The following is a 12692-nucleotide window of genomic DNA, read 5'->3' as shown; positions in this document are numbered from 1 at the left end:
GATGTTTTGTTAAGTATATATTTTTTTGTTAAACATCAATAATACTTTTAAAAAATCACAAAAAAATTATATACTTAACAAAAAATCACCAAATTTAAGAATAATAATATCTCATTTTTCTAATTATTCTTATAATAAATCACATCAAAATTCAATCTCTAATGTATTTTTTGAGAAATACATATTTAATGTTAGATTTTTTGCAAGATTATCTAACATTAAATTTGTATTTCTCAAAAAATACATTAGAGATTGAATTTTGATGCGATTTTTTGTAAGTATGATTAAAAAAATGAAATATAATTATGCTTAAAATTTGGTATTTTTTGTTAAGTATATATATTTTTTATAATTTTTTTGTTAACATATATTTTTGTGAGTGTTCGAATAATTAGAGGAAGTTTTTGACTGTGAAGCCTTGTTTAAAAATGCCATCCTACTCCCAATCCACACAACCCGAAAGTCCATTTGAAGAGAAATGTGGTCAATTCATAGCCGAAGGCCGAAGCATGTTATGTATGCTTTGTCGCTCTTAAACCCTCTAAAGTCTCAACTCTCAACTCTAAACCTCTGCTTTGAGCACACAGCAACCTCAGCTTAAAAAAATGCACTGTGTTCTGAGAAAACTAACCAACTCCATTTCACGCTCGCAGGTAAATATCTCTTCTTCGAATTCACTTTATTAATGTCTCTCAAGTTTTGTTATTTTCCTTTCTGTTTGTTCAGTTGCTGCAATTTTTCTATGATTAACACCATATCTTTCTATCTTTTATTTGTATAACCGGATATTTTGATTTTGGTTAAATAACGAGAAGGTTTGAATTTGATGATTCGTTTGTGTTTCTCTAACTAATTAACTAACTAATTACTTTTGATTTCAAAGTTTCGTACGAAGATTGTAGGTTTTCGTTCGTATTGCAGTAACAAGGTGGTTGTTGATATTGGACAACCAACCCCTGCTTCTCATCCAAAGGTGCTATTCCATAACATTTTCCCCTTTTCTATTCCATAACATTTGCTAAAATGATTGTTTTTGTCATATGGTTTTTCATTAAGGGTTAAGGCTAATTCCTGATTAGCATGTTTATATGTTGTCTTGCAATGTGTTTTTAGTTACTAAAAGATGGGGAGATCACCCCAGGTATATCCAGCGATGAATATATCGAAAGAAGGAAGAAGTTATTGGATCTTCTCCCCGAGAAGAGTTTGGCCATCATTGCAGCCGCACCGGTGAAGATGATGACGGATGTTGTGCCATATACATTTCGACAAGATGCGGATTATTTGTATATCACAGGCTGCCAACAACCCGGTGGTGTGGCCGTTTTAGGACATGATATCGGTTTATGCATGTTCATGCCAGAAGTTAAACTTTATGTTAGTCTGACAACATCTTATCCTTATTGTGACTTGAATTCTCTTTCGATTTTCTACTGGAACATTTTCTGTGATAATATTCAACTTATGTAAATTGTTTTTAGACTAAGAAAAATTGGTTATTTGTTTATTGAGTTAGTCTCTGGTCAATCTTTAAATATATTGTAGTATAGTATTTCAGTTGTTCAATCATGCAAGTATCCATGGATTTGGGTCATTGTGTGTGTGATTTTTGTTGTCGCTTCTTCTAGTTCTGCAGCAAGGAAGTAAGTAATCCGGAATCTGATGTAATTTTAAAACCATACTTTTGTCTAGGATGTGACTTGGCAAGGGCAAATAGCAGGAGTTGAAGCGGCATTAGATACATTCAAGGCTGACAAGGCATATCCGATGAGGAAATTGCGTGAGGTGGATCATTACTATCCATTATTAAACATAAATTTTCAAGCATCTATGTTTTTGTCTTATGCATCTGAAATATTTCCATAGATAAACCTGCTAGAGGCTTGCAGCCAATGTTGCTGAAGCTCTAATAAAGATTTTTTATGTTCCTCACCTCCTCGGTCAAGCAGTTGTGCTATTTATAATGATATTTTATTTAACATTTTTAATTAATGATTCAGATCCTTCCAGATATGTTACGGGGATCCTCAAAGTTATTCCACAACACTCAGACTGCAACCTCCACATACACGGAACTGGAGGCCTTCCAAAAGCTAGTTTATTGTAACAATGTAAGGGATTTATCTGTTTATACACATCAATTGCGATGGATAAAGTCACCAGCTGAGCTAAAGCTCATGAAGGAAGCTGCATCGATTGCTTGTCAGGTACATCCATCTTCGTTGCGCAGTTAATAGTCCAATGACTCAAATTCCTAGCGAGGCTGTCTGATACACCGTTGTTAATTATATTTCTACCATTCGTTGGGTCTAGGTGCAAAATGATAAAATCTTGATACTTTGAACCTTTCCTGTCTGTCTTGAATAGGCCCTTTTGTTGACTATGCTGCATTCAAAAACATACCCTTTTGAAGGTATGCTAGCTGCAAAGGTTGAATATGAATGCAGAATGAGAGGAGCACAGCGAATGGGGTGAGTGCCTCTCTATTGAATTAATTAACTGCTTAAGGATTTCTTTCATTTATGATTACTTTTGTGTTTTTAATTGATAGTTTAAGAACCTTTCAAATTTATCAATGATTAATTGCACACTTGTCCTTTATTGCACTTCATAACAGATTCAATCCTGTTGTTGGTGGTGGGCCGAATGCAAGTGTCATACACTATTCTAGAAATGACCAAAAGGTAAATTTAGTTATCATCACCAAATGCTGTCTCCTAGTATTTATTTTTTATTGTTGAATTTTTATCATATATTTGGCAGATTAAACAGGGAGATCTTGTTTTGATGGATGTTGGATGTGAGTTACATGGTTATGTTAGTGATCTTACTCGTACCTGGCCTCCCTGTGGTAGCTTTTCTTCTTCCCAGGTTTGCCTAATTGAATTGCTTATAGTAATTCCACATAGTTATTGGACGAAACAAGTTTATTTTATTGTCATGGTGTCATTTGCCATTTCATCCTTGGTGGTATATTTAGGAGTTTGTTTATGAAACTTTATTTACCTTCATCCTGTTTAATAAGGCCTTAAAGTTCCTTGCCACTTCAACCAAATCCATGAATGAATTGCTTAATGTTTCTTTTTATCTTTATTTTTTTAAAAAAACATAAAAGGAAATCTCCATCTTCCAAATAAGGAAAGTGTGAAAGTTCATCCTTATCTTTAATTGAGGATTGAGTAATACATATGATTGTGCATCTATTATAAAAGGGCCGCAAGGAATGAAAGGCACCTATTTTTTGTTGGTAAAATTTAGTATTAAAACTGTAAGAATTAGGAGAGTAAAGAAAGCGAGGAAGCAGATGCCTCAAAGACTTATTGGTGTTTCTCTCAATACATACTTTTCTATTTGACTACTCTTTGGTAGTCAGTGAGATTTCTTCAACAAGACAGTATGCTAGTACCACTTTCTTATCGATTCACTTGTTTGAAAATTCAATAAGCAACCAAAAGGCTTGCCACAGGAATCCATGACAGATCAGAAGATGGCATTACGGAAGAAGTGAAGATTTATGTTGGTGCAAATATGCTGAATTAGTGAGATATGCTCCTTTTTAACTTTGTTCATGCACGTTTGGGCATTCAAGATTCTCAATATATTCTTCCCTTGCCCATGGCATAAGGGATCTCATGGGGCTCTCTCTCCTTTTTATTTTTTATTTTAATGTTGTTTTTTGGAGGGGGGACTAGGAAAAGAATATCAAATGATACAAGGAAGCGGCGGAAAAGAGATCCTCAGAACTTATATTTTGTGCCATGGCATCTTCCCCTCTTTATGCTAGCCAATGAAATTTAAATGTGTAGAGCTTACTTTTTGCACCTTATTAATGCACAGTGAAATTGCTCATTTCAAATGCATTGTCGTCTTAATCTTAGTGTGTGATATGATCTCCTCTTGTACATTCAGGAAGAACTTTATGAGCTTATATTGGAAACGAACAAGCGTTGTGTGGAACTTTGTAAACCTGGTGCCAGTATTCGAGAAATACACAACTATTCGGTATCTCCTTTTTCTTATCCCTTCTTAACAAATTTTAGGACAGAATCCATCTATTACTGCCATCCACCCGAAAACTTTAAATAAACGATTTGTACAAGATGACCAGTTTTTTCTTTCCCGTTGTCCCTGTATTTTGCCTTAATGCTCGATAATGCATTATGCGGACTATCTCATAACAATTAATAGCCATTAAAGTGTGCTACTGACCTGAATATTTCCATGATAGAGATATCTGTGTTTTTTGAGTGTCACTTTTTGTTACCTTCAGTTGAATGTTAACTCATTGTATACTCAATTAGCTTCCTGAAGCTTTATTTATAAAATAGAAAAACTTGTTAAAGGTCTGGTTGCATAGGTTGATATGCTGCAAAAAGGATTCAAGGAGATTGGACTATTGAAAAACGGTGGAAGCAGTTCCTACCACAAGTTGAACCCAACTTCTATAGGTATCTTTCTTAAAGCACCCTTTAATCTTTTCACTGTCAAAATATGAAAGATATGGACTTCATAATAACCATTTGTTACTCTAGAGATTCATAGCTAGTTTGGATTTTTGAACTAATTTATACGATGATAGCTAATAGAGATTGGATGTATTCAATCACATCACATTTTGTTGGTCCAGGTCACTATCTAGGAATGGACATTCATGATTGTTCAATGGTCAGCTTTGATGCTCCTCTGAAGCCAGGTGTTGTAAGTTATTTCCTTGACTATGCAATAGTTTTATCTACTAGTTTGTTATACATATCGAATATGGAGAAATTGAAATAATAGAGCTTCTAAATTCTAATGACAAAATGTTGGAAAACGTATTTTCAGCATGCTATCTTCAGGACAGTAGGTGGACACTTTTCATGTCAAATGATAACAAAAGTTCCATCCACAGAATAAACTGCCTAATAAAAGAATAGGGATTCTACAATTCTTGCATTATTATAATCACAGCCAATCCAAGAACTAAACCAAAAGTAAATAAATGTGTTATTTTAAAAACAGGATAATCTTCACGTTGAAAGAAAGCCATCCATGTGGTTGTGGTTTAACTTGGGGTGAGTTTGATTTTTGTTTTCCCACAACAAAAGTGATTTCTTAACAACATAATTTTCCCAATGAAGTTACTCATGTTACTTTCTCTAATCGAAGGCTGAAAACATAATTTATTTTATTTTTATATTTTTGTGTTGAAATTAGGATGACTACCTTCTATTGAAAATGAGTTGTTTTTAGGAAAAAAGAAAAGCTGAACCAAATTCCCTGTATGAGACAGAATATATTTTGCACTTCTACTGCTTTACTTAATATCCATTGGCTGACACGTGACAGCTTATGCTTTTTAATTCATTGTGAGCAGGTGATAACTATTGAACCAGGAGTTTACATCCCATCTTCTTATAACTGCCCAGAGAGGTACTTGTGGTGTAAAACTGAAATTGATTATTGGAAACTGTCATTTTTTGTCACTTGCTCTGAGATTTCTCTAGTTCACCAAGATGTTTCTACCAAAAGACATGAAATTTCGTTACAGTTTCCATCAATTGATCGGCTTCAAGAATCCCTTTTTCATAATTTCTTTCAGAGTTCTCGAGTCTCTCTGTACCTCTGGCTATTGGAGCATCCTCCATCTATATTTCATATTTTTAAATCTATCAAGAGAATTATTACAATAATCGGACTTAAAATTCTTAGTTGGGTATTAAGAATCTTATATTCCAAGTTAATCTGTTTTTAGCTGTAATTCAATTTGCAGAGATTGGATCTTCTCAATTTTTTTTTCTCACTTGAGAGGGGTAAAGTGTGATTTCTTACCATACATTTTATAAGTAGGACCAAGAGAGATCATGAGAGAGAAAATATTAAAAGATTAGAGATCACACTTTACACCCTCAATTGGAAAAAAAAATTAAGAGGATCCATTTTCCAAAGTTGCATCGGCCTAAGATAATATGCCTTTTGTCTTCAGGTCTTTGTTCTACTAGTTGGGTTCATTTAGCTATTCACTCTTCATAACTTTTGTTACATCATTGGTTGATCTCTTCACATAATATTCATCATGCATTCCATTGAGCATAAATTTGTCTTCAAACATGGAAATAAATGTTACAACTTCATGTTACTGTTATTGATATAATCCATCTCGAGAGACGTGCATACAGGTATCGAGGCATCGGGATTAGGATTGAGGATGAGGTACTCATCACAGAAACTGGTTACGAAGTAAGTTCTTTAAATGTCATGTTATTGAAACTAGTTTTTATCAATTTTTAACAGCTAGAGGCGTAGAGGTGCTGATCCGGGTTTTCTTGAGTGATAGAATAATATCCGAAAACATGATGATAAATATCTATATCTTGGCCTTCTTTTTCCCCTTTTTCTTTTTTTCGCCCCAAAAAATTATTAATTTTACCAGAACTTGCGCCATATGATATGGTTTGATCGTTATAGTTAGAGCAAAGTAACTAACGTCGTTGTAACACAGGTCCTTACAGCATCAATTCCAAAAGAAGTAAAACAAATTGAGTCCTTACTAAACAACTTCTGCAATGGAATGGGTGTGGAGAACCAAAATAACATGAGAGCTACATTCAGTTGACAATCCCCTTAAAACATTCAAGAACCAGAATAGTGATCTCTTCACGTGTTAATACCAAATACCAATGTTCTAAATCTAGGAGCAGTGGCCCACCCCCCCCCCCCTCTTTTTTATTTTTCAATTTTTTACTTACTACCCTGATTTTAGTGATTGATTCAGAGCTTTTCTTATTTTAGCTTTTTCCCCCCCTTGAAGAAAATTATTGTTGTAAATGATTGGTGGTATCATGAAACAACCAACTTGCGACTTCTTGTTTACACCTGTTGGAATGTAACTTTATACTACATTTATGACAAATATAGTCATTTGTTTAAACTTAGAGGTTTAGCTAATAATAAGGTTATCAATTGAGAATTTTCTTTTTGAAAGGTAGAGTTTATTTGTTTTAATGTTTTTATTATACATTTATTAAAGTATAAAAATTTAAAGTTTGCTATTAATAGTTAAACCCTAAATTAAAACCTTATGCATACAAGTATACAACTTAAATCCCTTTCTATAAGACAAAACTTAATAGAAAAATATTATTCGCATATTAAAACACTCCAAATACCCATATAAAAATATGGTTGTTACAAATTAATTGCGTTTTTAAATTATTTTTTAATTAACAAAATAAGGACAAAACAGTATTTAATTATTTATTAATAAAGGATGTATATTACAACAAAATCAAGTTTTTTATATTTTCACTCAATTAGATGAGATTCTTTTCAATTCATAGATATTTTTTTTATCATTTCATGTTTTATTTATATATTCATTTGTTTTTTGTCTTCCATAAAATTTATTTTGTCTTTTTTTTCATTCATTTTACTAGAGTACTATGAAAAACATTAAGGCTCCAATTGTATATGCAAAACTAAACATCTCCAAGTATTCTACTACAATATAATTATATGTAAGAAGGTTACGATGTCTCCAACGGTTCAATTTTATCGTTATGGAGGGCATGTGTGTGCTATGCTTGGATATGGAGTTAGGGGGGAATACACATATGTGTGGGACAGACTTTTGTCCGTTTGAGATGAAGGAACTCGGACCGTGCGAGTTCTTTGGATTTAAAAATTTTATAAACAAATCGCACGGTCCGATTTGCTTAGCAACCGTATAGAACTTCAAGTATAAGGAATCGGACCCAACGAGTTGACATCTTAGGAATGGGTATGAAAATCGCACGGTCCGAGTTCTTAGCTGAGATTATGAATTGGTGATCAATGAACTCGGACCCTCCGTTTTGTGGTAAGGAAACAAAGAAATCGGATGGTCTGAGTTCTGTGTTAGAAATTTTTTTTTTGGTTCAAGTTAACCTAGTCGTAGGGTTCAAGTTCCTCAAAGGTTGTGATATAAAAGGGTGAAGTGAACTGGTAGGAGGGACAGTAGCTGGGTCTCCCTTCTTCTTCGACGGCTGCGTCTTTCTTCTTCTTCAAAACTCTCTCTTTTTTCTGTTTTGATTTTGATAATGTAGTATCTAAGCTTATATTTCTTTTATGGTGAGTGAAAAAAATGAGTGACAGAGTATTGCTAAAATTATTTTATTTTGGTCAGATTTTGTTAGAAACGGCTGAAGGAGTAAAATTTATTTGTGAAAGCCCAGTAGATATTGTTATTCCTTTCATTATCTCATTTGAGGAGCTAAAAGGAGTAATCTGTGAAAAAATTGGTTCTGAGAGGGCAAGAAATATATCATGTATTCTATACAGATATCCCATACAGGTGTTTGGTGGATTCGTACAGTATCAATCCAAATATGTGACGGACGATGCAAGCATGCAGGAGATGCTTTTAATGTATATTGAAAACCGGTCACAGATCTCGTTCATCGAGTTGTATGTTGAGTTTGAACAATTTGAGGCTGACCAGAATATTCTACAGGAAGATTATAATAGTGACAGTGAAGAAGAGTTCGAAAGCAACTATGAATTTTCTGTTCCAGATGGTGATGAAGATCAAGGTGGGAGAACCATGTGCCCAGATGTGACAGAAGTGGCAAATGCACTTGCAAACGAAGTGCCGTTTGAGGAGCCATCATTCATGCGAGTTTTAGACTTGGGAGCCATGCATGTTCCTGAATTTCCGGAATATATGACTGCAGGTACGTAATTGTGGTATAAGTGTTTTTGTAGTTAGACATTGATTGAGTTATGAAGATTTTACCCTTTTTTTAGCATTATTTAATCATGAGTGAAGGTGTCGTAGTTGTCAGGATCTAACCGGTCCTCGACCCGTTAAGGAAATTATTTTTTTCTTTTATATGCTTGATGTGTTTGTTAGGAAATAATATTTATGTTGTATAAGATATGGTTGTAGCAAATTGCATGAGTTTGTAACAATTATCAGCACAACTTTGATGTATTGTACGGTTCAAATGGCATGAACCGGACCGGACCGGCACGGTTCGTTTGGTTTTCCGGTCGAACCGGCCAGTTCGGTCTGGTTTTTTACATTTGCTGTTGATGTGCTTATGTTGTTTAGTGTGATATCATAAAATGTTGATATATTTTTTTATTTAAAGCATACTGGTTTTTTACATTTGCTGCGTATTAATGAAATTTATCTTATGGCATTTGTCCCAGCAGAAATTCCTATGGTCGCAGATGGTGAATTCGTCGTTGGGATGGAGTTCAGTTCCAGGGAAGCTGTTATTAAGGCGGTTAAGGATTATACCATACGACGAAGCGTAGACTACCGGGTATATGAGTCTGAGCCGTTGACATTTTATGCCAAGTGTACACAGTATGGGTCAGGGTGTGATTGGCTTACCAGGGTTGGCTTGATCAGTAGGAAGTACTGTTGGGTTATAAGGAGGTATAATGGTAGCCACACCTGTACCACAGCCACCATTTCACAGGATCATTCGAAACTGGACTCTATCACAATTGCAGAAGCAATAAAGCCACTGGTTGAGGTTGACCCCTCCTTAAAGGTAAAATCGGTAATAGCAGAAGTGCAATCAAAATTCAACTACACCGTCAGTTACCGGAAAGCATGGTTGGCTAAGCAGAGGGCAATAGAAAAAATATTTGGAGGTTGGAAGCATCGTATGAAGCCTTGCCTATATGGTTTGAGGCCATGTGTCACAAGGAACCATCAGCTGTTGTCCATTTTGAGACTATGCCTGCATATCAAGGCGATGACTTGGTGGGTGATATTCGGGTACTGCATCGTGTATTCTGAAGTTATTACCCTTGTATTAGGGCATTCAGACATTGTAAGCCAATTGTCCAGGTGGATGGTACTCACTTGTACGGAAAGTATAAGGGTTGTCTGCTTGTGGCAGTTTCCCAGGATGGAAACAACAATATCGTTCCGATTGCGTTTGCTATTGTTGAGGGAGAGACTTCTGATGCATGGCATTTTTTCCTAAGTAACCTCCGTCAACATGTTGTTACTCGGGATGGAGTGGGTCTAATATCTGACAGGCACGAGTCCATCAATGCAGCTGTCGAACGAAGTAACGGAACTTGGTCACCTCCTAGAGCTTTTTATATGTTTTGCATCAGGCATATAGAGTCGAATTTTCTGAGAAAATTCAAGGCACCTTACCTACAAAAATTGGTCGTTAACATCGGTAAACATTTACTAAATTTAAGCAAATTATTAGTAGATGTGCCTTAAATAAATCTATTGATTTTAATTACGTTGCTTTCTACATGCTTTGATCTGCTAGGATATTCGAGGACGGTGCGGGAGTACGAAGTGCGTTACCAGCGTTTAAGGGACCGCGGCGAGGCATACACAAATTGGTTAGATCGAATTCCTCGCGAACAGTACGCACTGGCCTTTGATGGCGGGTATCGATGGGGTCACATGACGACGAATCTAGTGGAGTGCATCAACTCAGTATTGAAGGGTGCCCGCAATCTTCCCATTACAGCTCTTGTGAAGGCAACATTCTACAGACTAAATGAGTTGTTCACCCGTAAAAGAGCGGAGGCGGAAGCCCGGATTAATGCTGGCCATGTGTTTTCTGAGATAGTGACATCGAAATTGCATGCAAACCAACTTGCATCAGGAAACATACAGGTTAGTTGCTTTGACCGCCAGAATGAGGTCTTTGAGGTTCGTGAGATGCCAAGTGGGCTAGAGTTTGCAGTTGATCTACGTAGCCTTCGATGTGACTGTGGTGAGTTCCAAGTGGACCGGATCCCCTGTCGACATGTATTCGCATGTTGTGCCAACCAGCGACTTGATTGGCGACTTTATGTTCATGATGTGTATAAGATGGATCAAGTGCGGCGGGTGTACCGAGCACGGTTTAGGCCACTAGGTAATCCCACTACATGGCCTGCTTACAACGGACCTCGGTTCATCCCGAATCCGTACATGCGACGGGTGTCAAAAGGTCGGCCCAGGATGACGCGTTTTCTGAATGAGATGGACACGAGGATGTTACGTCGTCCTAGGCAATGTACTCTATGTGGTGCTGAGGGACATAGTCGAAGCAGATGCCGTCGGTCTGTTGCTTCAAATACCAACAGAGAAGCCCCCTAGGTTCACAGTTTTAATATGATATTGTATAATAAAACCTGACTGAGCAAATTGAGGTAACATGACCTGCTATATGTAACCTTATAATTAATGACACTCTAGTATTATGACATATCTGTAGCATTATATAACATGATGGTTAGTATATCAATTGCTAAATATCTGTAGTATCATATTAAGGTTTTAAGAGACATTATTACATGCTCCAGATGGCTAATGCATCAATAATGTCCAACACATATACCGTACTCTATCCAAGGTCCAACACATATAAACAAGTCTAATTGATAAAATATTTTCATCGTTACATAATGTCTAACCAATACAAATAATTCTAAACATTACATAAAGTCATCAGTACATAACGTCTAACAAATACATATAACTACATAATGTCTAACAAATACATATAACTCATAACATTACATAAAGTCATCAATACATAAAGTTTAACAAATACAAATAACTCTAAACAAAAGGAAAGAACTATTTTCTCATTTTCCACTGTACGTCCTTCACAAAGCTCTTGCATTTCTTGGCGGCTTTTTTGAAGACAGAAGGGGTGAAACGATTAGCGCTCCGACGTGGCGGATCAATCCTCAGATTGTAACCTTTGACATTGTCATCTGGACTGCGTGCCTGACCTGTAACCAATTTTGAATAAACAAGTATGTGCAGCACATTACATATTCAAATACCAACATAAATACCACAAATCATGAAGCAAAATCCAATAAGATATGCCATTTATGCAAAGAAAGTAAATAAGTCATGGAATATATAAAGCAAAATAGTAAACATAATACCATCGTTGCGAGATTCTTCATCCTCATCGAACTTTTCAATTTCATCCTCGTCGTCATCGCCCTCTTCATCCGGGTCATCTACTAAATACGCATCGGTTTCTTGTTCGAGTGCGTTAGTATCTTCCTCAATGAGTCCCATGTTACATCGGTTAGGATTTTGACTATTCAGAACACCTCGTCCACCCTCACTCCTACTAGAGTCAACAGATACAAAGCCTCCAGAAGCAACAGATGAGGTATGGCCTGGATACCTTGCATCCAACGAATACCTGCCAGGCATAAACTCAGGCTGATCGCCATATTGTGAATGTGCTCCATCTGCAGACATGAACCCAAGCAACTGGCTAAAAGAAGTTCCATCACCTATTTCAAACTGTGACATACCCCAATATTGTTGCTGTACTGGAAATGATGGGGTGAACTGTGTCTGAGGTAGATACTGGGTTGAGGCTTGAGGTTGTTCTTGTGGAGGCGGAATCGGAGGTGAACTATGTTGCTCCTGCTGTTCATTGTCCTCATCCATATCCTGACTACCCTCATCGGTATATTCATTACCCTCATCCATATCCTCATTGCCCACATCCAGATCCTGGTTACCTTCATCATTCTCTTCACCCGCAAGATTCGACAAGGCTAAGCGGGCCCCATATTTTGATCGGTACCAGTTCAGGTAGATATCCAACGGATGCTGTGAAGGCATGGGAAGCTCAGAAAGAACGTAGTGATACCGATTGGTCCAATGCATTACCCAATTTGAATGAGTCGGTGTCGTGGCCCAGTTAAGATTTTTAGGTCCAGTT

The 12692-nt window shown here is 36.3% G+C and overlaps 2 protein-coding genes across 3 annotated transcripts; both read left to right on the top strand.

The window, feature by feature from the left end:
* Positions 1-468: 468 nt before the first annotated feature.
* Positions 469-6687, top strand: LOC107465164 (intermediate cleaving peptidase 55, mitochondrial). Of its 2 annotated transcripts, none has more exons than XR_002367256.2 (14): positions 469-653; positions 884-973; positions 1114-1377; positions 1693-1785; positions 2001-2207; positions 2368-2471; positions 2618-2684; positions 2764-2871; positions 3910-4002; positions 4358-4448; positions 4628-4693; positions 5357-5412; positions 6159-6219; positions 6482-6562. XR_002367256.2 is itself a non-coding variant. In XM_016084157.3 (14 exons), exons 1-14 carry the CDS (start codon positions 606-608, stop codon positions 6593-6595), a joined length of 1467 nt encoding a protein of 488 aa, XP_015939643.1. In that variant the 5' UTR covers positions 469-605; the 3' UTR covers positions 6596-6687. The 2 variants fall into 2 exon arrangements, 1 of the variants encoding a protein (XP_015939643.1); XM_016084157.3 differs by having other exon boundaries at positions 4628-4698; positions 6482-6687.
* Positions 6688-9463: 2776 nt separating this feature from the next.
* Positions 9464-11237, top strand: LOC110275647 (uncharacterized). Its single transcript, XM_052253574.1, has 2 exons — positions 9464-10166; positions 10266-11237. The coding sequence occupies exons 1-2, from the start codon at positions 10085-10087 to the stop codon at positions 11087-11089; spliced, it is 906 nt and encodes a 301-aa protein (XP_052109534.1). The 5' UTR covers positions 9464-10084; the 3' UTR covers positions 11090-11237.
* Positions 11238-12692: the final 1455 nt, after the last annotated feature.

The sequence above is a fragment of the Arachis duranensis genome, chromosome 9 (assembly GCF_000817695.3).
Source record: "Arachis duranensis cultivar V14167 chromosome 9, aradu.V14167.gnm2.J7QH, whole genome shotgun sequence".
Classification (NCBI taxonomy): domain Eukaryota; kingdom Viridiplantae; phylum Streptophyta; class Magnoliopsida; order Fabales; family Fabaceae; genus Arachis; species Arachis duranensis.
The sequence above is the reverse complement of the archived record's forward strand: the minus strand, read 5'-3'. Positions and strand labels throughout refer to the sequence as shown.

What these genes read in the sequence shown, in the direction of transcription:
- LOC107465164 (XM_016084157.3), top strand. Translation starts at nt 606, where the DNA reads ATGCACTGTGTTCTGAGAAAACTAACCAACTCCATTTCACGCTCGCAG. An exon ending in CCCCTGCTTCTCATCCAAAG is followed by an intron (nt 974 to 1,113) that starts GTGCTATTCCAT and finishes ATGTGTTTTTAG; the next exon opens with TTACTAAAAGATGGGGAGAT. An exon ending in GTTGAACCCAACTTCTATAG is followed by an intron (nt 4,449 to 4,627) that starts GTATCTTTCTTA and finishes TTGTTGGTCCAG; the next exon opens with GTCACTATCTAGGAATGGAC.
- LOC110275647 (XM_052253574.1), top strand. Translation starts at nt 10,085, where the DNA reads ATGTTTTGCATCAGGCATATAGAGTCGAATTTTCTGAGAAAATTCAAG. An exon ending in AAAATTGGTCGTTAACATCG is followed by an intron (nt 10,167 to 10,265) that starts GTAAACATTTAC and finishes TTGATCTGCTAG; the next exon opens with GATATTCGAGGACGGTGCGG.